This window comes from Hoplias malabaricus, chromosome 16 (genome assembly GCF_029633855.1).
Source record: "Hoplias malabaricus isolate fHopMal1 chromosome 16, fHopMal1.hap1, whole genome shotgun sequence".
In the NCBI taxonomy this organism is placed as follows: domain Eukaryota; kingdom Metazoa; phylum Chordata; class Actinopteri; order Characiformes; family Erythrinidae; genus Hoplias; species Hoplias malabaricus.
The window spans coordinates 12,117,127-12,140,212 of record NC_089815.1 but is presented as its reverse complement, the minus strand read 5'-3'; the positions used below and the strand labels follow the sequence as shown (position 1 = coordinate 12,140,212).

Below are 23,086 nucleotides of genomic sequence, written 5' to 3'. Positions count from 1 at the left end.
TATCTTTGGCAATAAAAATAGATAATATTTAGATTTTATATGAATATGAAATGTTGCCCTGTGAAGGACTGGCGCCCCCTCCAGGGTGTATTCCCGCCTTGCGCCCAATGATTCCTGGTAGGCTCTGGACCCACCGTGACCCTGAACTGGATAAGCGGTTACAGATAATGATTGAATGAATGAATGAATATAAAATGTGTTCTAATTAGTAATAAATGAATAAATGTAGCCAGTGTCTTAATCTAAATTAATCTATCTTTCTCTCTCGCACTCTCTCAGATCCACTATTCTGCAGCAACAATTTAACCGTGTTGGCCATGTGGAGCATGGGTCAGTGGCACTGTCTGGTGTATTGAGAACCAGTTCAGTGGGTCCAGAGACATTAAATGTAGGCAGCATGCCATCACCACAGCAACAAATCACCACTGGACAGCTGCACATCGGACACATGCCTCCTCTGGTAAAAGGACATCATACACTGTCAGAATAAATGCTAATTTAATAGATCTGTGCCAAAAAAGAAAACAATGTTCTCTGTTATCATCATTGTTACAAGTGGTTGACACACAATAATTTACACTCTAATCAAACTAAGGACCTAAATAAATGTACCTAAAAAAAAAAAGGACTCTTATGTTGGCTCTTGTCACAGCCTTCTTCAAATCTTTACCTCATTTTGATGCTGCCTTCTACTGTTTACTGTACCTTGCCTTTATGTAGCGTTTATATTCTGAGGATGTGCACAACCGACAAACCAAACGAACGCAGGATATGCGTGGCAGCCATAATGCGTACACAAACACATAGGTACCAGAAAGTATATCTCTACCCTAATATATCCTCTATGTATTAGAAATCATGCTTTGTACAACATCATATAGTTTACATGGACATTGAAAATTTCTTGACCAATGGACTGATAGAAAGGTTCCAAAATAACTATAAATAACTTAATTTACTTTATGAATAAGACTTGTTCCTTTTTCCTATTATGGGAAGGGGAGTCAAGGAGGCATTTACCCTCCCATCCATTTGTTCAAATAAACTCACAAACTGAAATGTTCACTTGTTTTGCTTCTTCTTCTTAAATGTAAACTGATCTCCATGACTCAAGGGGATTAGCAAAGTTTACACACACCTGCTCCATTTGTGTGAATTTCTGTGCTTTTTTTAATTATAGAAAGTGGTCAAATTGAACTGCCTAATCAACCACAGAGACAAATCCATGGCAAAATCTGCACACTGGACAAATAAACTGATCTGGGTGAACATTAAGCATCTCACTTTTGTATATCCTCAACTAAACTAGATTTTGCAGCTATTTATTTGATTTCTCTCATTATAAAATGCTGGGCTGCATCATTACCTATGGTAATGGTAACTTATGTGTGAAAGTGCCATTGATGTTCAGATGTATATTACATTTAACAGACCAATCAAGTCAAGTGGATATTATTGTTATTTCAACTATATACAGTGTACAGTACATAGTGAAATGAAGACAAATGTGCTATATAAAACTGACTACACAAACTCACCTAGACCTCATTAAGTGCCCAATCCAAACATGCAATGATGCAAGACAGGTACAGTAACAAAGAGTAAATGCTAGGGAGGGAACATGGTGGCAATTGATCAGTTTCAGTTCACTCTGGGGGTGATGTTAGTGAAGTAAACTGCAGTATATTATAAAGATAAATGATATTGGGAAACGGAACAGAAATGATGATCATCAGACATATCTACATCTTTTCCCAGTAGGTTCATGAATATTATAAAGCTCTTTTTAAATAAGGCTTCTTTTATTCATGTATTTTTGTATATGCAGGTGATAAATTGTTATAAACTTTAATATATGTCATAAGGAATTACTTTTTTATGTCTTTTAAAGGTTGAATTACAAATACATTTTAGGATTCCCTTTAAAATCTCATAAATAGTTGAAAACTGAATAGAGATGGAATCTGAATGCATTTGTTTGTGCTTTTCCTGTCTTTTGTTTTTTCAGAGTGCAGCTCAGCAGGCTCTGGTGGGGACCATTAACACCAGCATGCAGGCAGTTCAGCAGGCACAGGAGGAGCTTGAGGATGTGGAGGAGTTGCCTCCACTGGGAGACGATATGGTTAGAGCACAGTCTCATATGTACACACACATATACTTGTTTCTTAATCATTTTAAAGGTACCACAATTCCTTTTTACCTCCAGAAAGTAGCAAAAATATTTATGAATGTGATTATGTATTATTTGTTATATTTTTCAACTTCTATTTAATGAAGCTGTTTAATAAACCATTTTAAGCTTCATACAGCATGTGCCCACATGGGTGCAGCCAATTTTACTTTAGGCTTAGAAAAGAATACTTTTTTTTTTTTTGCCAGATCGCCTGCCAGGCTGGCCTAGAAGTGGCATATTCTCTTACTGACAGACTAATGCCTAATGTTGAAACGCGCGCGAGTAGGAAATATTAATTCAGCCGAATTCCACAGAGAGAACTTAAGGTGGTGCCACTACACCGTCTGTTGTTAGTTCAGCCATATTTCACATTCCAGTTTGTGAACTATATTTCGAACCGCTCAACGGTGACCAGAGGACCTCTTTTCCATTGAAAAGTACTCTTTTTGGGAACTAAAAAAAAAACGTGTTCAAGAGTTCAGATAGTTGAGAGTTGAATTGAGACACACTTGTGCCGCTTCAGCACTGTAGGTCCACCATCCACCACGGTGAGCAGCTCAGTGTTTTACTGGAGCCACAAATGCGTTGAAAGTTGTTGAGGTAATATTTATCATAGTATCTTCTTTATGTCTGGAGAATGTTTCTGTGATACAGCCTTTTGTTTTCTACTATATATTTACTAAACAGAAATCTTGTCTGTCCCTATAACTACACAAATACACAGACACATTTCACCGTTACTGACTTTCTGATGAGTAAATTACATAAATTTTTGTTTAACTTTACACGAAAACGGGCAACATCTCCAAATTAAAGCCAGAACTATGGAAGCAAATCTGTCTCATCAGACTTTGAAATATTGCCACCTTTCAATTTGTAGCACTGCATTTTTTGCACTGAAATTATGCATCTGAATTTTGTTGCTTTTTGTTGAAGTCTTCAGATTTCCACCTCTGTATATTTTGCTTCGCAATTATGCAACTGAATATAATTGCTCTTGAATTGAACTCGTGAATTTTCAAGAACACGTTTTCACTGTTATTATTCAAGGTTAATAACTTCAGATAAAAAAAAAAATCAAGCTTAAAAAAAATTCAATATATTTCGAAGTTGCTCAAATTCGATAGACCATATTCAGATACCAAAATACCACAGTAAAATTTCTATATATTCAGGATATCAATTGACTGTTATATTGTGTCTTTAGTGAGACTTTCAGATTTTTGAGACACTTTGAAAATAAAGAGATAATATCCATGGAAGGAAGCTAAAGTGTAGTTTTTCCACGGTATGGAAATTGTGTTTGTATTTTGCCATCTAGCGGCGACAGAATGCAACTATTGCACCATTTAAGGTGAAACAGAAAATCCAAATGAATCGATTGCTTTTCCTTTGTATCCTGGATGTGTACTCTCATTATATCTCAATTTTTTCACTCATATTTTGCCATCTGAATTTGGTCTATTGAATTTGAGCAACTTCGAAATATATTGTTTGAATATTTTAAAGCTTGAATTTTTTTATCTGATTTTATTAACCTAGAATAATTATAATAAAATTCACGACTTTATACGAGCAATTATATTTAGATGAAAAATTGTGAAGCTAAATATTCAGGGGTGGAAATCTGAAGACTTAAATTCAAAAGCAACAAAATTCAGATGCATAATTTCTTTGCAAAATATATTCAGTGGTACAAATTGAAAGGTGGTAATATTTCAAAGTCTGAAGAGACAGATTTGCTTCCATACAAAACACCAGGGCGAGGCGTTACTCAAAATAAACAGGGGAATTTGTTGCAGTGACGTTTTATCAGTCAGACCCTTATAGAAATTTAAGTCCGTGCATAAATATCTAGTTCCCAGTGATGACCTGTTCCTTTATCAAGTATAGATTACTTGGTTGATAAAATGTTAAGGTGCTTGGTTTTAGAAATGTTCAAGAAAATGTTTTTTTTGTTGCTTTCTGGTAAATTAGTTGCTTTAATGTCATCTCAACATGGTGCTTCAGTTTTTTAGCTTTGTGTGAACAGAAAATAACAGGCTTTCCATGATCATACACACACTGTCAGCAACTGACAAGATAAACTATTTTTATAGTTTGTTATTATTGTGAACAAAGACATTGATATGAAGCTTCCCCAGACCTTCCATTGACAAGGGTATGTAGTTTGAGCATGTCTGTTTTTGAAATACCAGAAAACTTCTGTGAGTGTGGCTAATGGCTGTCTGGCTAAACTAGGTTTGCCTAGTTTATCTTTCATTCTTTTTTTTTATTACATGAAGTAGGATCATTAGAGAAAATTTTAATTCTCATCTTATTCTCAGGCTTCCAAAGTTTGGATCCAAAACAAAGTTGATGAATCCAAACATGAGATTCACTCTCAAGTGGATGCCATTACTGCAGGCACTGCCTCTGTGGTCAATCTTACAGCAGGTATGAATATTAAAAAAATAAATTCAGCAAAATATGCCAAATATATTAGAAAATCAATCTTACATAAATACACAGAACTTATTCTTTTTTTGTACATGCTATTTCAATAAGTATATTTATAATGGTAGTATATTAAGTCTGTCTGTCCAGTGGTGATTTCTGTTATAAAGTAGATAATTATTAAATTCATAATAAATCATAATAAAAGGTGTACTATATTAGATTTGTATGTTAAAAAAATATTTATTAAAATATAATTTCTTCCTGCTTCAGTGAGACACAGTGCAAAACCTTAAAATTCAGTCAAAAGTGAGCTGTCATGTTAGATTTAGCAGGGGGTTTACAGACCGTGTCACATCAACATCACACCAACAGGCTCAAAAAAGGTGGTCCACCTTGGTGGGCTAGTTACATGAATACTTCATAGTGGTCATCTGTACAGGGCCGAAAGTGGTTGTAAGACTCCTTAAAGACTTATATCACTGCAATAACCTACACTTGTTATATGAATAAAATTTGTAAGATGTTAGTGTTGTATTTTTGAACTCATAGGGGACCCAACAGATACAGACTACTCAGCAGTAGGCTGTGCAATCACAACTATATCCTCCAACCTGACGGAGATGTCAAAGGGTGTGAAGCTGCTGGCAGCACTGATGGAAGATGATGTGGGCAGTGGTCAGGACCTGATGAGGGCGGCCAGGACACTGACTGGAGCTGTGTCTGATCTGCTTAAAGCGGTGGAGCCCACTTCAGGAGAGGTGAGCGTGATCCAGTTAATATGGGAATTTATTTAAATACTGGCATTTTTCATCTAAATGGTTGGAAAAAACTTTGTAACAATCTGTAAAGTTTAATACTTTAGGCCATATTCTAATAATGTACACCACAATAGAGAAATGTACTTTATTGTAAGATAGTTGGCAAAACATTATTCCTATTTAGAGGAATTTATTTATTGATATTTGAAATGGTACAAATATCTATATTATATTTCTATTGTGTCTTAATACAAAAAAAAAAAAGTAGAGTAAAAAATGATTGTGTCTCAGATCTCTTGCTACTCCCTACATAGTGCATTGTAGAGGTCCTAGAAATATACTATATATACACAAGTATTAGGACACTTACACATTACACCTACAGGAGAGTTTGTGATATCCATTAATAATCCATTAAATCCATTAATAAGGAACCATTTTGCAGCTTCCACCTTTAAAGCTCCATGCGCAGTATTTGTGCTGATGTTAATGCAAGAAAGTTTGCAAATCTGCAGGTATTGAGTCAGTACAGCACTAGCAAATTTTACCCACTGTAAAATTATATGTATAGTTGTGTGTCATTGAATGTTAATGCCATGTTTAAGGTTATGTCCCCTAGTGGCAACAAATAATGTAAATAGTAGAGGTTCTAAAACAGAATCTTGTGGTACAACATATTTTATTTTGAGAAGTACAGATGATCCTCCATTTACTGGACCTAAGCAGTTGAAAAGCACCATAATATGCTATTTGTTGTTCCGTGCTGTAGTAGAACTGTATTAAGAATCTCCACTGGCTGCATAGACCTGTGGGGTTGGGATTTTAACAAAATAGAGAGAGAAGAGAAGAAATGGCAAAGCAACAGATCTTTTTGTAGTTTGAGTTTATTAGAATGGAATATTTCTTTTTTTTCTTTGGTCAGCCATCATGTACGTTTAGATTCTTATTACATTCTTAGGCCACGAATATAATCATCGTATCAATGCGCAGGCTTATCTGTTTAAATATATTGTACCTAATGTTGTCACACTGTCTAATAAAAAATCTAAGATTTTCTCCAAGTGCTTGATTACAGTATCCAAATTAGGGTTAGTGCTTATAGAAACTGAAAAATCTGGATAAATATCCATATACTTATTAGCTATAGAGGATGCAGGCTTATTGATGGCCTTTAAAGGACTTGCCTTTGCACAAAAGTCTGCTGGGAGTGTGGCTGGTGGGCAATAGCCATCTGGTCTGGGTAAGAGCTTGTGTGTTTTTTTTTGTTTGTTGTTTTTTGTTTTTTTTAAACAAGCTGATCTGTGTCAATATTCTTTTAAAGCTTTCTAGTTTTGTTAATTGTAATATTCTCAGAAAGATGATGGAAAGTTTAAGATTACTTAAGTGTAAGTTTACTTCCTCCTTGTGCTTTGTTCTAAAGCCTCGGCAAACAGTGTTGACTGCAGCCGGCAATATTGGCCAGGCCAGTGGGGATCTACTCCGGCAGATTGGAGAGAATGAAACAGATGAGAGGTTTCAGGTAATTGGTTTACTTTTTATTTTACTGCAGAGTGTGATTAAACATTTTGATTATTAATATAAATATAGAAATTATTCACCAGATGTCTTTTAAAATATTGAGTTGAATTAGAATATCTTAAGCTCTCAGAGTGAAAAACACAGATTCATGTTCAGTCTATTTATTATTTAAGATATTTTATCCCATATGGCATATATGGCAGCCTGGGTGGGCACAACAGGTAGTGTCACTGTCGAACAGCTACAGGGTCCTGTGGTCATTGGTTCGAGCCCTGCTCTGTTTGGTGTGTTCTCCCAATGTCTGTGTGGGTTTCCCACGGGTGCTCCTGTTTCCTCCAAAAACACACGTTGATAGGTGGATTGGCGACTCAAAAGTGTCCTTAGTGTGAGTGTGTGTGTCACACTGCAATGGACTGGCGCCCCCTCCACTTTGCGCCCAGTGTTTTTGTGTAGGCTCCAAACCCATAGCAACTGAACTGGATAAGTGGTTACAGACAAAGAATGAATGTTTCTATTTAATTGCACAACCAAAATGATCTAGGGGGGATATAATAGCACATGATAGATATTTGATAGAGATGTGTTTGAGGAGTAGGTCAGACTGTTAATGCCCAAAGGTGTAATGATAAACCTCTTTTTGAGTATGGCTTTCTTGAGAGAGTGACTCTTCTCTTCAAAAAGTATATGGCAGCGTGACTTTATTATGAACTCTACTTCTTACCAGAATATTCTTGAGACAAATGTTAAGTCATCCATCCAGCAGCCTAAGCTGGGGCACACAATCTAATCAGTGTCTCAGAAAAATATATAAATTCATTCATTATCTGTAACGGCTTATCCAGTTCAGGGTCGCGGTAGGTCCAGAGCCTACCTGGAATCATTGGGCGCAAGGCGGGAATACACCCTGGAGGGGGCGCCAGTCCTTCACAGGGCAACACAGGCACACACACACATTCACTCACACACTCACACCTACGGACACTTTTGAGTCGCCAATCCACCTGCAACGTGTGTTTTTGGACTGTGGGAGGAAACCGGAGCACCCGGAGGAAACCCACGCAGACACGGGGAGAACACACCAACTCTTCACAGACAGTCACCCGGAACGGGAATCGAACCCACAACCTCCAGGCCCCTGGAGCTGTGTGACTGCGACACTACCTGCTGCGCCACCCGTGCTGCCCAAAAATATATAAATATATAAGTTAATTAAAAACAAAAAAAGCAAGGATCTAGGTAATGGAATATTCCAGTCAAAGTGCACACCTCAAACCTGGTGTTATGCTGTGGCAGGATCTTTAGAAAACTGGTTGTAAAAGGATGCCCTGAAATATCAAGGAACTGAAGCAGTATAGAAAAAGTATAGGCCAAAACATTGTAAAAACTGTTGTTGCTAACATTTTTGCTAAATGTTTTTCTACATGTTACTGAATTGTGGAATGTATTTAGTGTGTACCGTTACACTTTGGGTATGTATGTGGAGGGAATTCTCACCCAAAGTTTATTTCAGGATGTACTGATGAACCTGGCTAAGGCTGTTGCTAATGCTGCGGCCATGATGGTGCTAAAAGCCAAGAACGTTGCCCAGGTGTCTGAGGACACGATTCTGCAGAACAGAGTCATTGCTGCAGCCACACAGTGCGCTCTTTCCACCTCACAGCTTGTCGCCTGTGCCAAGGTACAGTCTCATTACCCCCAAATACTGGTCCTTTTCCTACTTTTGAGCAAAATTTGTGGGATAGAATTTAAAGTACTAGTAAATAAATAGATTTAGATAAATAGTACATACATTTTTTGTTGTGGTTTTAAGTACATATAAATACATTTTAACTATGCCATATTGAGATTTCTCCGGATTCCCTGAACATTTCACAGTGTATATTCTCACTTGCCATTTTATTGGAACCTGTTGAAGGCATTGTCAAAATGAGTGTATATTTATTTTTAAAAAACAAGCAAATAAATCTAGATGTATTTTTTTATTTTTACATATTATCTTTAAAGCTCAACTAAAATTAGATAAACTTCCACTCTGTCCAGCAATTAACCTGCCATGTTTAAAATAGGTTTGTTATAGAATCTTTGAAACATCCAGGCTGCTGGGTGTAATTAAGATGGATTTATTATTCGACAAATAGTCATTGGAGAAAATGATTAATTTCTTTTTTTTAAAACTTAAAATTTGATTATCCTGGATCTGATCATATAATTTGTAATAAACTGTTGCTATTTTAATCTGGATGTTTTGCGAGTCAGGTGGTGAGCCCCACTATCAGCTCACCCGTATGTCAAGAGCAGCTGATTGAGGCGGGGAAGCTGGTGGACCGCTCTGTTGAAGGCTGTGTGAAGGCCTGCCTTTCAGCCACTGATGATGGGGAGCTGCTCAAGGCAGTCAGCGCTGCGGCTAGTGTGGTCACTCAGGCTCTGAATGACCTCTTCACACACATCCGCAACTACACTTCACGAGGAGAGCCAATTGGACGCTACGACCAAGCCACAGACACCATCATGAATGTTACAGAGAACATCTTCAGCTCCATGGGAGACGCTGGTGAGGGAACTCAGCTACCAGAGCAACTGAAGTATATATTGAGTCTGTATTACAAAATTACCAAATTGTTTGTAAAAGTTATTATTGATTAATTTGCCATTTATTAGATTAAGTGTAACTCACATACATTATTATTATTATTATTGTTACTTATTTATGTAGTTTAATGATAATTAATGTAAAAAATAATTCATGTAGCCCAGGAGAGGGTTACCGGGACCTACCCCTGGAGCCAGGCCTGGGGGTAGTGTCCGACGGCGGGCGCCTGGTGGCCGGGCAGCCCACGTTACCTGGCCGGGCTCAGCCCGAAATGGCAACGTGGGAGGATCATGTGGGCTCACCACCCGCAAGATCAAGACTAGGGGTGCAGTGCAATGCCCATCTGGCAAAAAGCGGGGGCGAAGGGGCCCCTGTCATCGTGGAACTTGTCAGCGGAAACTGGTTCTTGGTACGTGGAAAAATAATTCATGTTTAAAATACAGGATCTGTCAGTATAATGACTTTCACAACACAAAGAGGCAATGACTGGGAAACATGGAGAGGAGTGATTGGGAGGAACGGACTGCCTGATCTAAACTCGAGTGGTGTGATGTTGTTGGACTTCTGTGCTAGCAATGGTTTGTCCATAACGAACACCATGTTCGAACATAAGATTGCTCATAAGTGTACTTGGTACCAGAGCACTCTGGGCCAAAGGTCAATGATCGACTTTGTGGTTGTGTCTTCTGACCTGAGGCCGTATGTTTTGGACACTCGGGTAAAGAGAGGGGCTGAGCTGTAAACCGATCACCATCTGGTGGTGAGTTGGATCCGATGGTGGGGAAAGCTGCCGGACAGACCTGGTAAACCCAAACATATAGTGAGGGTGTGCTGGGAAAAGCTGGCAGATGACTCTGTTCGTATGGATTTCAACTCTCACCTCCAAGAGAACTTCTCACATATTCCGGAGGAGGTAGGGGGAATGGAGTCTGAATGGACACTGTTCCGGACCTCCATCGTGGAAGCGGCTGCATGTAGCTGTGGTCAAAAGCTTGTCGGTGCCTGTTATGGCAGCAACCCAAGAACACGTTGGTGGACACCGGGGGTGAGGGAAGCTGTCAAGCGGAAGAAGGAGGCTTTTTGGGATTGGCTAGCTCGGGGAACTTCCGAATCTGCGGATGGGTACCGGCAGGCGAAAAAGGCTGCAGCTGTGGCAGTTGCTGAAGCAAAATCCAGAGCATGGGAGGAGTTTGGAGAGGCCATGGAGAATGACTTCAGGGCGGCCTCAAAGATGTTCTGGAAAACACTCCGACAGCTCTGGAGGGGGAGGGGGGACACTGTCCAAGCTGTGCTCAGCAAGGATGGTGAAACTCTGAACTCGACTGAGCGTATTGTTGGGCATTGGAAGGAGCACTTTAAGGAACTCCTTAACCCGAGAGACATGCCTCCTGTGCAGGAGGTAGGGCCAGAAGTGTCTGGGGGGTCAGATTCCATTTCCTTGGATGAAGTCACTGAGGTGGTGAAAAAGCTTCGCAGTGGCAAAGCTCCAGGTGTGGATGAGATTCGCCCAGAGTTACTGAAGGCACTCAATACTGTGGGGCTGTCTTGGATGACACGCCTGGACAATATTGCATGGACCTCGGGAACGGTGCCTTTGGATTGGCAAACCGGGGTGGTGGTTCCTATTTTCAAAAAAGGGGACCGGAGAAAGTGTGCCAATTATCGTGGCTTTACACTTCTCAGCCTCCCGGGGAAAGCCTATGCCAAGGTGCTGGAAAGGAGAATCCGTCCGATAGTCGAACCTAGGATTTTGGAGGAACAATGCGGATTTCTTCCTGGCCGTGGAACTATGGACCAACTTTTTACTTTTTCACAGATGATTGAGGGGGTGTGGGAATTTGCTACTCCACTCTACACATGCTTTGTGGATTTGGAGAAGGCATATGACCGTGTTCCCCGAGAGATTCTGTGGGAGGTGCTGCGGGAGTATGGGGTGCCAGGGTCGCTCCGGCGAGCCGTACGGTCCTTGTACTCTCAGAGTTTGAGTTGTGTTCGCATCCTTGGTAGTAAGTCAAGCTTGTTCAGTGTGGGCAATGGACTCTGTCAGGGCTGTGCCTTATCTCCACTCCTGTTCCTGATATTCATGGACAGGGTGGCGCGGCGTGGCCTAGGGAAGGAGGGCTTTCGTCGAGGAGCTCAGGAGGTGGCATCTCTGCTTTTTGCAGACGATGTTGTTCTTCTGGCTTCTTCGCATGGAGGTCTCCAGCACTCACTTGAGCAGTTTGCAGCCGAGTGTGAAGCGGTCGGTATGCGGATCAGCACCTCCAAGTTTGAGGCCATGGTTATCTCCCGGAAACAGATGGCATGCTCCCTTCAGGTAAGGGGTGAGAACCTGCCCCAAGTAAAGGAGTTCAAGTATCTCGGGTTCTTGTTCACGAGGGATGGTGAGATTGACCGTAGGATAGGTGCAGCGTCTGCAGTAATGCTGTCACTATACCGCACCGTTGTGGTGAAGAGAGAGCTGAGCCATAAAGCAAAGCTCTCAATTTACCGGTCAGTCTACGTCCCCACTCTCACCTATGGTCATGAGCTCTGGGTAATGATCGAAAGAACAAAAACACGGATACAAGCTGAAATAAGCTTTCTCCGACGAGTCGCTGGGCGTACTCTCCGTGATCGGGTGAGGAGCTCAGTGACTAGGGAGGAGCTCGGAGTAGAGTCGCTGCTCCTTCGCGTTGAGAGAAGTCAGTTGAGGTGGTTTGGGCATCTGATCAGGATGCCTCGTGGACGCCTCCCACTTCAGGTATACCAGGCACGTCCAACTGGAAGGAGGCCCCGGGGTAGGCCCAGGACATGCTGGAGGGATTATATCTCCCGGCTGGCCTGGGAACGCCTTGTTATCCCCCAGGAGGAATTGGTGGATGTTGCGAGGGACAGAGACGTCTGGGCTTCTTTGCTCGCCCTGTTGCCACCACGACCCTGAAATGGAAAAGCGGAATAGAAGATGATGATGATGACAACACAAAGAAGAGTCTTTGGACAAAATGACTGGTTGCTCCTTTAAGATTTTATAGTTTGGCATTTCAGAAAAAAATTTAATTATGTCTTTCCAGCGTAGTGTATATTAAAAACAGCTAGAAGACAGCAATTTTTCATTTATAACATGGCGGGTCGTTTCCTTATTCTTTAGCTTTTGAATAAGGCATCAGCACATTTGAAAACTCCCATTGACGCACACAATTACTCATATTTTCTCTCTCACTCACACATGTACATTCTTGATTTGTTTCCTCAGGTGAGATGGTGAAGCAGGCTCGAGTTCTGGCTCAGGCCACATCTGACCTGGTTAATGCTATGAGGTCAGACGCTGAGGCGGAGATTGATGTGGACAACTCCAAAAAACTGTTGGCTGCTGCTAAACTCCTCGCTGATGCTACAGCTCGCATGGTAGAAGCTGCAAAGGTGGGTCAATTTGTCATTAAAGATTTAGAAATCTACCAAAAGAATCTGTCTGAAAATCACGATTAAGATGAAATGAGTATATTAAGAGATGGTTTAAGGCTTACGTCACACTTTGGGGCAAATCAGATTTATTTATGGCATCTTAAAACTGAACGTTTAAAAGAAAAAAAAGACCAAATCTGATTTGTGTGGTCCATCTGTGGTTGTGTTTAATTTTGTAGCCACATTAATGGGCAAAATAACAACTAAAATATTGTAATTTGCATTGCACTTTAGGTTTTCTGTCATCAGTCTAGCTTTTTATGTCACTGAGACAGTAACGGAGCTCCTCCTGGGCACCCTAGATTAGCATGGTATGTGCAGACACAAAGATTGTCTACTTTTCTTCATTTTAATGGTATCAGTACCAGTTGCTTGCCACAAGTGCATTTAAGTACAGTGGTGGAGGAGTTCAAGTTCAAGTAGAAGGATTTTAAGATTGGGGTTAAATGCAGTGGAAAAGCTCTCAATTTGTGGATCAATCTATATCCTTGTGTTCATTTATTGTCATGAGCATTGGGTAATGACCGAAAGCATGAGATTGTGAATACAACTGGCCAAAATGAGTTTTCTTTGTCAGCTTAATGTCCCTGATCTGTTGAGAAGCTCAGAGTAAGAAGAAGAATCAGTTGAGTTGACTTGGGCGTCTGATGAGGTTACCATCTTCCTGGCAAGCTGGGTGATGTAATCCCTCCAACAACTCCTAGGTCTACACTGGGGCCTCCTCATTAACTCATTAAAATAACATTACCCAGCTTGCTAGGAAATATCTGAAGATCCGCCAAGAGGAGCTAGAAGAGGTTGTAGGTGACGAGATGCCTGGTGTTTTTTGCGTGCCCTTTTAACAGTGCGACCCTAAAATGGACTAATTATAAAAGAAGTATAAGAAGATGAAGACCTTGATGATGATGATGATGATGCTGCTGTTGATGATGGTGATGGTGCTTCCTTTTTATAACATGCTGGTATCCATAAAATTAATTTATAGCATATTGCACACCTGAAACAGTGGAAGCAACCAACTTGAAGCTCGATAATATATTTGTTAGTATTGGTAATTGTGTTTTTTACTGCTTTTAAAGATAGCAGTATGTCATAACATGAGGATTTATTATATCTCCATGATTATCTAATATTTATAATAATAATAATATCTAATCTATCTAATTTTGTTTTGTAATTTTAGGATGTAGGCTTTCAGTCTCATTGTTATGCTCATTCCCAAAAGAATTTCTCTTAACAAATGTCCATCACTCACTAATTGAGCTTAAGTAAAGAGAATCTCTGTGATTCTTTGTGTGTGTGTGTGTGTGTGTGTGTGTGTGTGTGTGCACGTGTGTGTGTCAGGGAGCAGCAGCTTACCCTGAGAATGAAGATCAGCAGCAAAAACTGCGGGAGGCAGCAGAGGGGCTGCGAGTGGCCACCAATGCAGCTGCCCAAAACGCCATCAAAAAGAAGCTCATTAACAAGCTAGAGGTCAGTGATCAACTATGGAATAAATGAATGAATTAGCTTTATAATTAATATTACTGTTTAAAATCATCCAAATTACAGTACTAGAAAATGTATCGACATGGAATAATGTAAAATCTAGTCAATATCATTATTTTTTAGATTGTTGTAAGAATATATGTTTATTTAGGTTTTTCTAGGCTTTATTTCCTTTTTATCAGGTTAAATGTTCTCACATATTGGATGATAATTTTGTGCATTTTAAGGCTTTATCTGCTGATGTGCTGTGAGAGACATTTCCTCGATAATTCTGTGTGTAAACTTTCAAAATTACTTTAGGTGTTTAAGGTCCTGCAATATATCAAGTTATTAAGAAAAATATACAAAAAGTGCATTGTCTCCCTTTAGAATGCAGCTAAACAAGCTGCTGCTGCTGCCACTCAGACCATCGCTGCATCCCAGAATGCAGCTGCATCCAACAAGAACACTGCTGCCCACCAACAACTGGTCCTGAGCTGCAAGGTGTGTGTGTGTGTTTATCTGTGTATTATAGTACACCACCACTTTACATTATTTCAAGAGTGCTTGTAGTTTTTAACACTTGTGGAAAGAAGAGACAAAAATTCTTGAGTAAATGTAAGTTCCATAAAGGAGTTTTCCAGCTGTTTTATTTGTTCTTATCAGTCTTATTAAAAACATATTTTATTGTTTAAATCATATAATAATGATAAAGATTAAGCATTGTGCATGTTTTTGTTAAGTGTTGTATAAGAAGCCCTGGAATTGTGATAAGCTTTTTCTGACAGTATGATATTCATAATAATTTATAGCAAAAATATACTGTTCACTAAAATGCACATCCATGTGCTTTACATGTGTTTTAGACTGTAGCTGACCATATTCCTCAGCTGGTGCAAGGGGTGAGGGGCAGTCAGTGCCAACCTGAAGATGGCAGTGCTCAGCTTGCTCTCATCATCGCCAGTCAGAATTTCCTGCAGGTGAAAATAATGTTTCTCAGTATTATATATGACACATTTCACTTGAAACTTGAAAACCAAAAACGGTGATGTCTGTAAAGCATTACAATAATTCAGTCATTATCAGATTTTAGGAATGTTCCAATTATTCAGGTGATCAAGTAAACTGATTTTTTATTTTAGCTCAGATTTAAAACTGAGTTTTTTGTCCAGTGCATTAATACATTTCTTTAATTTACTTTTATATAGCTTCACATATGTGGAAACCAAACTATATAAATTAGTTGTGTTTCTGTAAACACCTTTATGTCATTCAGTTCTACAACTGTGAAATTGTGATAAATGGCCCATTTTGACCTTCATACATAAACCTAAATAAATATATATTTTTTTATACAATGATCAGCCGTAACATGATGACACTCATCGTCCATTCTCTCAGCTCCACTGACCTTACAGGAGAACTTTATAGTTCATATACAGAATGTAGTCCATCTGTTGCTCTGCATACTTTGACACTTTCACCCTGTATGATTTGGGTAATGGGTCATTCTCAGCGCTGCAGTCACACTGATGAGCAATGTAGTGTGTGTGTCATGCTGGTATGGGTGGATCAGACACATCAGTGCTGCTGGAATTTTTAAACCCCTCAGTGTCACTGCTGGACTTGGGTCTGTCCATCAACTGAAAATGTCCAGCCAGCAGCGTCCTGTGGGCAGCATCCATTGACCACTGATAAAGGAGGTCGATCAACACAAACTGTGCAGCCACTGACGAGCTTCTGTCTAAATCTGATCCACTGAAGTGAAAGTATATATTATGAATGATTTGAGGCTAGGAATTGTTAATGATTAATAATTTCACAGAAAATCAGGCAAATACAATTATTATGTGAATGTAAGTGAGACTCATTTTCTAAATCAAATATTATATACTTTTTATTTTTTGTTCTCTCCCTTTTAGCCTGGCAGTAAGATGGTGGCCTCAGCAAAGTCCTCAGTCCCAACCGTGACAAATCAGGCTGCAGCCATGCAGCTGGGTCAGTGTGCTAAGAACCTGGCTACTGGCCTAGCAGAACTCCGTACTGCTGCCCAAAAGGTACCTGTTCTCCTTCAGGTTCCCCTTCCAGACACACACATGTGTAATGAGTTTCAAAATGTTCCACGTACGATAAACAATTGTGGCCATTTGGGTCCATGTTCTCTACTACTCCAGAAATGAACGCTCATAGTTGCTGAAAAAATTGCAAATGATATATAAGTAAATATTAATTCTATTTATATTTCTTTCTATATAGGTCAACTATCATGAGATGATAAATCAACTTGCTTTGTTATCCTGAATGAACAATTTATAACTTGTAGAGCTGGTACCATACATGGGGCAGCCATGTTTACTGGTTAAATTAGAAAACAAGGTCTCTAGGTGTTAGAAAAATGGCTCATATAAAACGTGAAGAAATAATCATTGGAGAAAATTACAGTTCTTTTAACGATCCTTGTATGAATTATATTTATGACTCACTCTTTACCATTGGTATGTCAGTGTGTTGCAATATATGGTATAACTGAATCAGTAAGGTATTTAAGATCCTGTTTTTTGCCACTGTTGTCCAGGCACATGAAGCTTGTGGTCCAATGGAGATGGACTCTGCCCTCACAGCCATACAGACTCTGAAGAAGGAGCTTCAGGATGCCAATATAGCAGCAGCCAAGCAGCAGCTCAAACCTCTGCCTGGAGAATCAGTCAGTTATACTTGTCTGAAACAGAACTTAAAAAAAAAACTTGTATACAAAACCCTATTCCTAAAAAAATTTTTATGTGCAACTGTAAATGGCCTTTGTAGTCATATATATAAAACCTTTGCAAGCAGAGGTTTCTCTAGATTCTTTAAATCTTTGAAGTCATATTTTGATGGATAAGACCATCTACTAAACACTGTGAAAGTTTAAAAAATTAAATTGCATTTAAATTGTAAGATAATTTGATGGTGCCTTTTGACAACATATGGGGCCTAGACTCATCCTTGCTTATTATGGACCAAATGTCAACATAGTTGCATCACTTATTATAAAAGTTACTGGATCATACTACAAAGTTTCTAGTTTCATAAATCGCTCATTTATTTATATATTTATTTGTTGGGAACATTTTGCTGTCGTCAATTTCAGATTATTTTATTTAGTTTTTTGGGTATATTCTAAAAAAAACAAAACAATGAATAGGATGTAGCATACATGAAAAATGTAATAGTCTCTGTACTATATTTGTTTAAGTTCAAATCAAAGTGGATTCATCAAAATGCTGCTTTGTGTTTTTATTTGTATTTAACATAATATCCTATATTTTGGATTTGGATTTTTATGAAAAAACATTGAACTGTGTGTGTGTTTGTTTGCTGGTTCGTTCATCTGTCTTCTAGTTAGAGAAATGCGCTCAGGACCTTGGCAGTACCTCTAAAGTTGTGGGTTCTTCAATGGCTCAGTTGCTGACCTGTGCAGCTCAGGGCAATGACCATTACACAGGTAATACCATTCAAGTCAGAGCCTACAAATAGTTAATACAGAGACCATTGAAATAGTTTACAGCAGTCAGCTGTCAAAAATAAACAAGTCTCCAAAATTTGCAACTTTACAGGAAAAGTAATCTTTTTTTCTAACATATGGACATTTAAAATGAAATGATTCTTTTTCTGGTTATTTTATAGCATTTCTATTGGTCAACACATGAAAGTTTCATACATTACTGCGTACAGGAAAAGGACAGTGACAGTATGGTTCTAATTCCAAATAAAGTGTAAACTTTTGTATGCAACTTCAGGTATTGCTGCTAGAGAGACTGCTCAAGCTCTGAAAACCCTGGCACAGGCTGCGAGGGGTGTGGCTGCCACGACATCTGACCCTGCCACAGCTTCATCCATGTTGGATTCAGCCTGTGAGGTCATGGAGGCCTCAGTTATATTAATCTCAGAAGCCAAAGAGGCTTTGATTTCCCCTGGTGATACCGAGAGTCAACAAAGACTAGCACAGGTACGTACTGCTGAGTTACAAAATGGCTGCCATTTGCAGTACTTCCTGAAATGTCAGCGAAGACTTTGAGAAGTTCAAGAATGCTAGCATTGAGATGGACATGCTAATGCTATGCTGATTGCATACCAACTACAAGTATTAGAATATATAATATAAGTGGGAGGAAACAGGAAAAAGTTCAACAAACATAGTTTGTTGTGAGTTTAACAAACATAAATGGTACAGGTTGAAGGTACACAAAAAACTGCACTCTAAAACAGCTGTGAAAAAGCAACTCCTGACATAATGGGAAAAGCAAATAGACAAAAACAATTTGCTGGGTTCTGATAATGAACTGGCCCAAGAACCCAAACCTCAATACCTTTGAAAATAATGTGGGATTTATTTGAATTAGGAGAAGCAAAGAAATGTAACCAACTTGAGTTGAGGCTTTGGTGGCATTCTCTACCAGTTTTTCCCCTTATTTTTCTGTTCCTGAAAAAGAACATGCATTTAATAGAAGTTTTGACTTAACATCCGATTAAGAAAGTGTTGTTGGATGAACATTATTCTTAACTCATATTTTGTGTGTTAGATGATAAAATATCATTCATTCATTCATTCATTCATTATCTGTAACCCTTATCCAGTTCAGGGTCGCGGTGGGTCAAGAGCCTACCTGGAATCATTGGGCGCAAGGCGGGAATACACCCTGAAGGGGGCGCCAGTCCTTCACAGGGCAACACATACACACACACACACACACATTCACTCACACCTACGGACAATTTTGAGTCGCCAATCCACCTACCAACGTGTGTTTTTGGACTGTGGGAGGAAACCGGAGCACCCCGAGGAAACCCACGTGGACACGGGGAGAACACACCAACTCCTCACAGACACTTACCCAGAGCGAGAAACAACCTCCAGGCCCCTGGAGCTGTGTGACTGCGACACTAACTGCTGCGCCACTGTGCCGCCCGATAAAATATGAGTTACTTGATAATACCATTATGACATATTTGGTCTTGATGATAATTTTTAGTTACTTATTCAAAGTTTTATAGACCTTTATAAGCTGTCTTCTAGTCTCAATGAAATAAAAAATGTATTTATGAAATTCTGTTTTTGAACATAAATGATTGTTTGGTTTTTTGTCAATAATTAAAGCCATGCATATTAAAAATATGTATATCACCCAAATATAGGGGTGCCAGTCAGTCTGTGTTTTTACCAGTGTTTACCTTTGTAAAGTTGAAAAGTGATTGAAATGCTTCCATTATGAAATTATATGTTTTATAATGCAGTCCAGTTGGACTTTGCTTTCCTTATGGCCAGTGAAATGATCCTGCTTTCTATGTTTGTGACTTAGGTGGCAAAGTCTGTGTCTCAGTCCCTCAATGCATGTGTGGATTGTCTCCCTGGGCAGAAGGATGTTGATATGGCATTGAAGAGCATCAGTGAGGCCAGTAAGAAACTGCTGGTGGAAAAGGTGATTTATGAATTAAAAATGTAGGCAAATGTGTACTTGCACAGCAGTAAAACAAGCATTGCAGGCTTCAAAAGTCATGTCTGCAGCATAGTCATATTTCTTAGATCAGATCAAATGCATTATTGGATTTTATTAAACCATTTATTGGGTTTTCCAGCAGACAGTTACAGATTCTCTGGTTTCTTTGCTTTTCTACTACATATGCACATATGTGAAAGCAGAACCAGATAAAATTAATATATTAAATATTCAGCTATGCTTTCAATGACAACTGTGAAATGGTGACAACCCCATTTCCAAAAATAAACTTGAAGAAACAAAAGTTCACCACCAGTCTGTTGCATTAACTTTCATGTTAATTACACTTTTTAATCATTTTGGATCTGAAGATACTATTTGTTGCAGTATTGCTAGCAGAAAGGTTTTACCCATTCTTTCTTGAAACAAAACTTCTGCCAACGAATGGGGTCTACAAAGCCACACTGTAGTACATGCAGAATGACATTGATGGCAGATGGCACTGTCTTACAGAAATAACCATGGATGAGCCGGGAACATCATCTTGTAAACTTGATGGTAGCATAAAATCCCAATATATAGACCTCCATATCAATGGTACCTTCACACATATATGCGAGTCACCCCTGCCATGGGCACTGTTGCACCTCCATAAGATTACAGATTCTGGCTTCTGGAGAAATATTTTTATTTCTCATGGAAAGCTCAGTGTCTGATTTTTTTCCCCACAACACAAACATAAACATAGATACTTCTCACCACAGGAACTCTGCAGTCTTTAAATTACAATATTTTTCTGAATTGTTGACAGGCCCTTATAGCAATATTAATAGCCTGATGCTTTCTTTAAAAACAAAATTCACACTAAATCAAGTTTTTTTCCTCTCTTCTGGGATTGACCTACACAGAAAAATACTAAGAAATTAGAAATATAGTGGTGAGTTAATTGTGGGGTAGAAGTGGATCATGTAAATCTGATTATTAGGAACATTATATGAATTTTCTCCTTATAAGAAGAGTAAAGTGCTTGTGAACTTGTTAAGGGTGTAATTGCCTCAATCAGACTTGCTAAATTACATTCAAAAACACCTACATTAATTTATTGAAATGCTAAGCATTGTACAGAATTATACAGATAATAACTATTTATTATTTAATCTTACTCAAATGTGTTTCCCTCAGCTTCCTCCTTGTAGTAAATCCTTACAGGAGGCTCAGAGTGATTTCAATCAGATGGCGGCTGATTTAAATCAGTCTGCAGGTGATGTAGTACATGCCTCTAGAGGAACAAGCTGTGAACTCGCTACTGCTTCCCGAAAGTTCAGTGGAGACTTTGACGAGTTTCTGGATGCTGGGATTGAGATGGCTGGCCACACAGAGGCAAGTTTGTCGTCATTAAACGTCATTTGTTAGATTCAAATGTTGCACTCACCTGTTTGAACAAGTTGGTCAGTTATGTAATTATGAATTTCTCTCACATAAGTCTTCTTTTTGAGGTTGGTGAAACTAGTGATTTTTTTTCTCTTTCTCCAATATTCCGAAATTGATACAGACACTAATACTTTTAAATGTCCTCATGTGCACCATTAAAAAAAATGCGTACTTTGTGATACCAGTAAAAAAAAGTTATAATTTTATGAATTATAATTTTATGAAAAAATTATATTTGAAGGCATTTTGCCTGTGGTAATAAACAAGCTTTCACATGAACAATTCAGTTGATTGAAAACTCTACCAAAAATATGATCCACCAGTACAGTTGATTCAGTCAATCTCGTAGTTCTTATGCTTTTTTGTATTTTATTTTTTTTTTGTCATTGAATGCAGTTTTAATCCCTAAATTTTATAATCGCTGATAGTCACTGGTGTGAATAAAACTGTCACTTATATCCAACTGTCAGATATTGCAAAAATCAGTTGAAGATCTCTGAATGTCATCATTGGTTTTTTTTTTATTTATTTATTATTATTTATTTTGAGTAACTTTTTTTTAGAAATTTTTTTGTATTTGTAGCAAAAAGATGATCAAATACAGGTTATTGGAAATCTAAAGAACATCTCCCTGGCATCCAGTAAACTCCTGCTGGCTGCAAAGTCTCTATCTGTGGACTCTGGTGCAGCAAATGCGAAGAGCCTACTAGCAGCTGCTGCCCGGTATGTATGTATATATATTGTGAGTAGTCTAGTTTCTTGGAAATATTTGTAGAGTACATTGATAGATTTAATATTATCTTTGAGAAGTCACAAAATATGGTTATGTTTAATTCAAGCTGTTTGGCAAGATTGTATACAATGTATGTTGTCCCTTGTGAAATAAAGGTAGAAGTGTTTCAAAAGTGTAAAACTACATGGCTGAAGTTTAACTTGTCTCTAAGTTTTATTCACTATTTGAATCACCACAGAAACCCATGTAACTCGAGTTATTTAGTTTATGCAGTTAGTCATCTCCTGAATTTGGAGATGTTTTCACCATAAATAATCCGAAACAGCAAAAATAAGTCCATATTACTACCTGTGTTGCTGGAATAGAGCAATATCCTCATCTTAGTTGGTGTTTTTCACTGTTTGGAGCTCTTTCTGTTGTCTAAAAACCAGATGCCATTTCCTTGCCAAGACACTTTAAAAATATATATTTTTAAAATTTACCATTTACAAACAAGGAGGTTTTGTAAACAAATTACACAAGCTTTAAGCACACAAACAGATTGGAGAGCTGCAAACCTTGAGGAAGCATCCTTAGGATTTTATAAATGTGTTTTTGGATTAAAATTGTCACCTTTTAAGCGCAAAACTGATTTTGCAACTTGCTCTTTTTGTTAGAAAATAAATTCTTGAAGTCTCCCAGTTACCAATTTGAAGTTTTTTATTTATTTATTTATTTATTTATTTTTGTGTGTGAACATCCCACTGTCTCCTCCTTTATTATCTCAATCTTACTTTGCTTCCTCTTCCTTTTTTTTACACGAGGTCTGTATCTGACAGCATCAACCAGTTAATCACTCTATGTACACAACAAGGCTTGGGACAGAAGGAGTGCGACAATGCACTCAGAGAGCTGGAGGTACTTCATGTTTGCTCATTGTTTCTCTTGCTTGTCTTTTTTGTTTAATAACTAAATTCAGTATCACAATATGAAGGTGTTCTTTGCTATCTAATTAATTGTTAAAGTCTCAGTAAAACCTTGATTTGAGCAGGACCCAGCCCTCTCTGACTGAAAAAT

At 38.6% G+C, this 23,086-nt stretch overlaps 1 protein-coding gene across 3 annotated transcripts in view; it reads left to right on the top strand.

Moving 5' to 3' along the window:
• Positions 1-23,086, top strand: part of tln2a (talin 2a) — an 87,451-nt gene that overhangs the window by 31,586 nt on the left and 32,779 nt on the right. For all 3 annotated transcript variants that reach the window (XR_010795722.1, XM_066647213.1, XM_066647214.1), the window contains 19 exons: positions 280-460; positions 2,009-2,122; positions 4,501-4,609; positions 5,162-5,370; positions 6,791-6,889; positions 8,399-8,566; positions 9,145-9,439; positions 12,714-12,880; positions 14,267-14,395; positions 14,780-14,893; positions 15,256-15,369; positions 16,312-16,446; positions 16,965-17,093; positions 17,771-17,873; positions 18,169-18,377; positions 19,729-19,848; positions 21,049-21,246; positions 21,881-22,020; positions 22,834-22,927. Coding sequence is in view for 2 of the 3 variants with exons in the window: in XM_066647213.1 (XP_066503310.1) it covers positions 280-460; positions 2,009-2,122; positions 4,501-4,609; positions 5,162-5,370; positions 6,791-6,889; positions 8,399-8,566; positions 9,145-9,439; positions 12,714-12,880; positions 14,267-14,395; positions 14,780-14,893; positions 15,256-15,369; positions 16,312-16,446; positions 16,965-17,093; positions 17,771-17,873; positions 18,169-18,377; positions 19,729-19,848; positions 21,049-21,246; positions 21,881-22,020; positions 22,834-22,927 (2,827 nt within the window). In the remaining variant the exon portion in view is untranslated. The remainder of the gene's footprint in view (positions 1-279; positions 461-2,008; positions 2,123-4,500; positions 4,610-5,161; positions 5,371-6,790; positions 6,890-8,398; positions 8,567-9,144; positions 9,440-12,713; positions 12,881-14,266; positions 14,396-14,779; positions 14,894-15,255; positions 15,370-16,311; positions 16,447-16,964; positions 17,094-17,770; positions 17,874-18,168; positions 18,378-19,728; positions 19,849-21,048; positions 21,247-21,880; positions 22,021-22,833; positions 22,928-23,086) is intronic.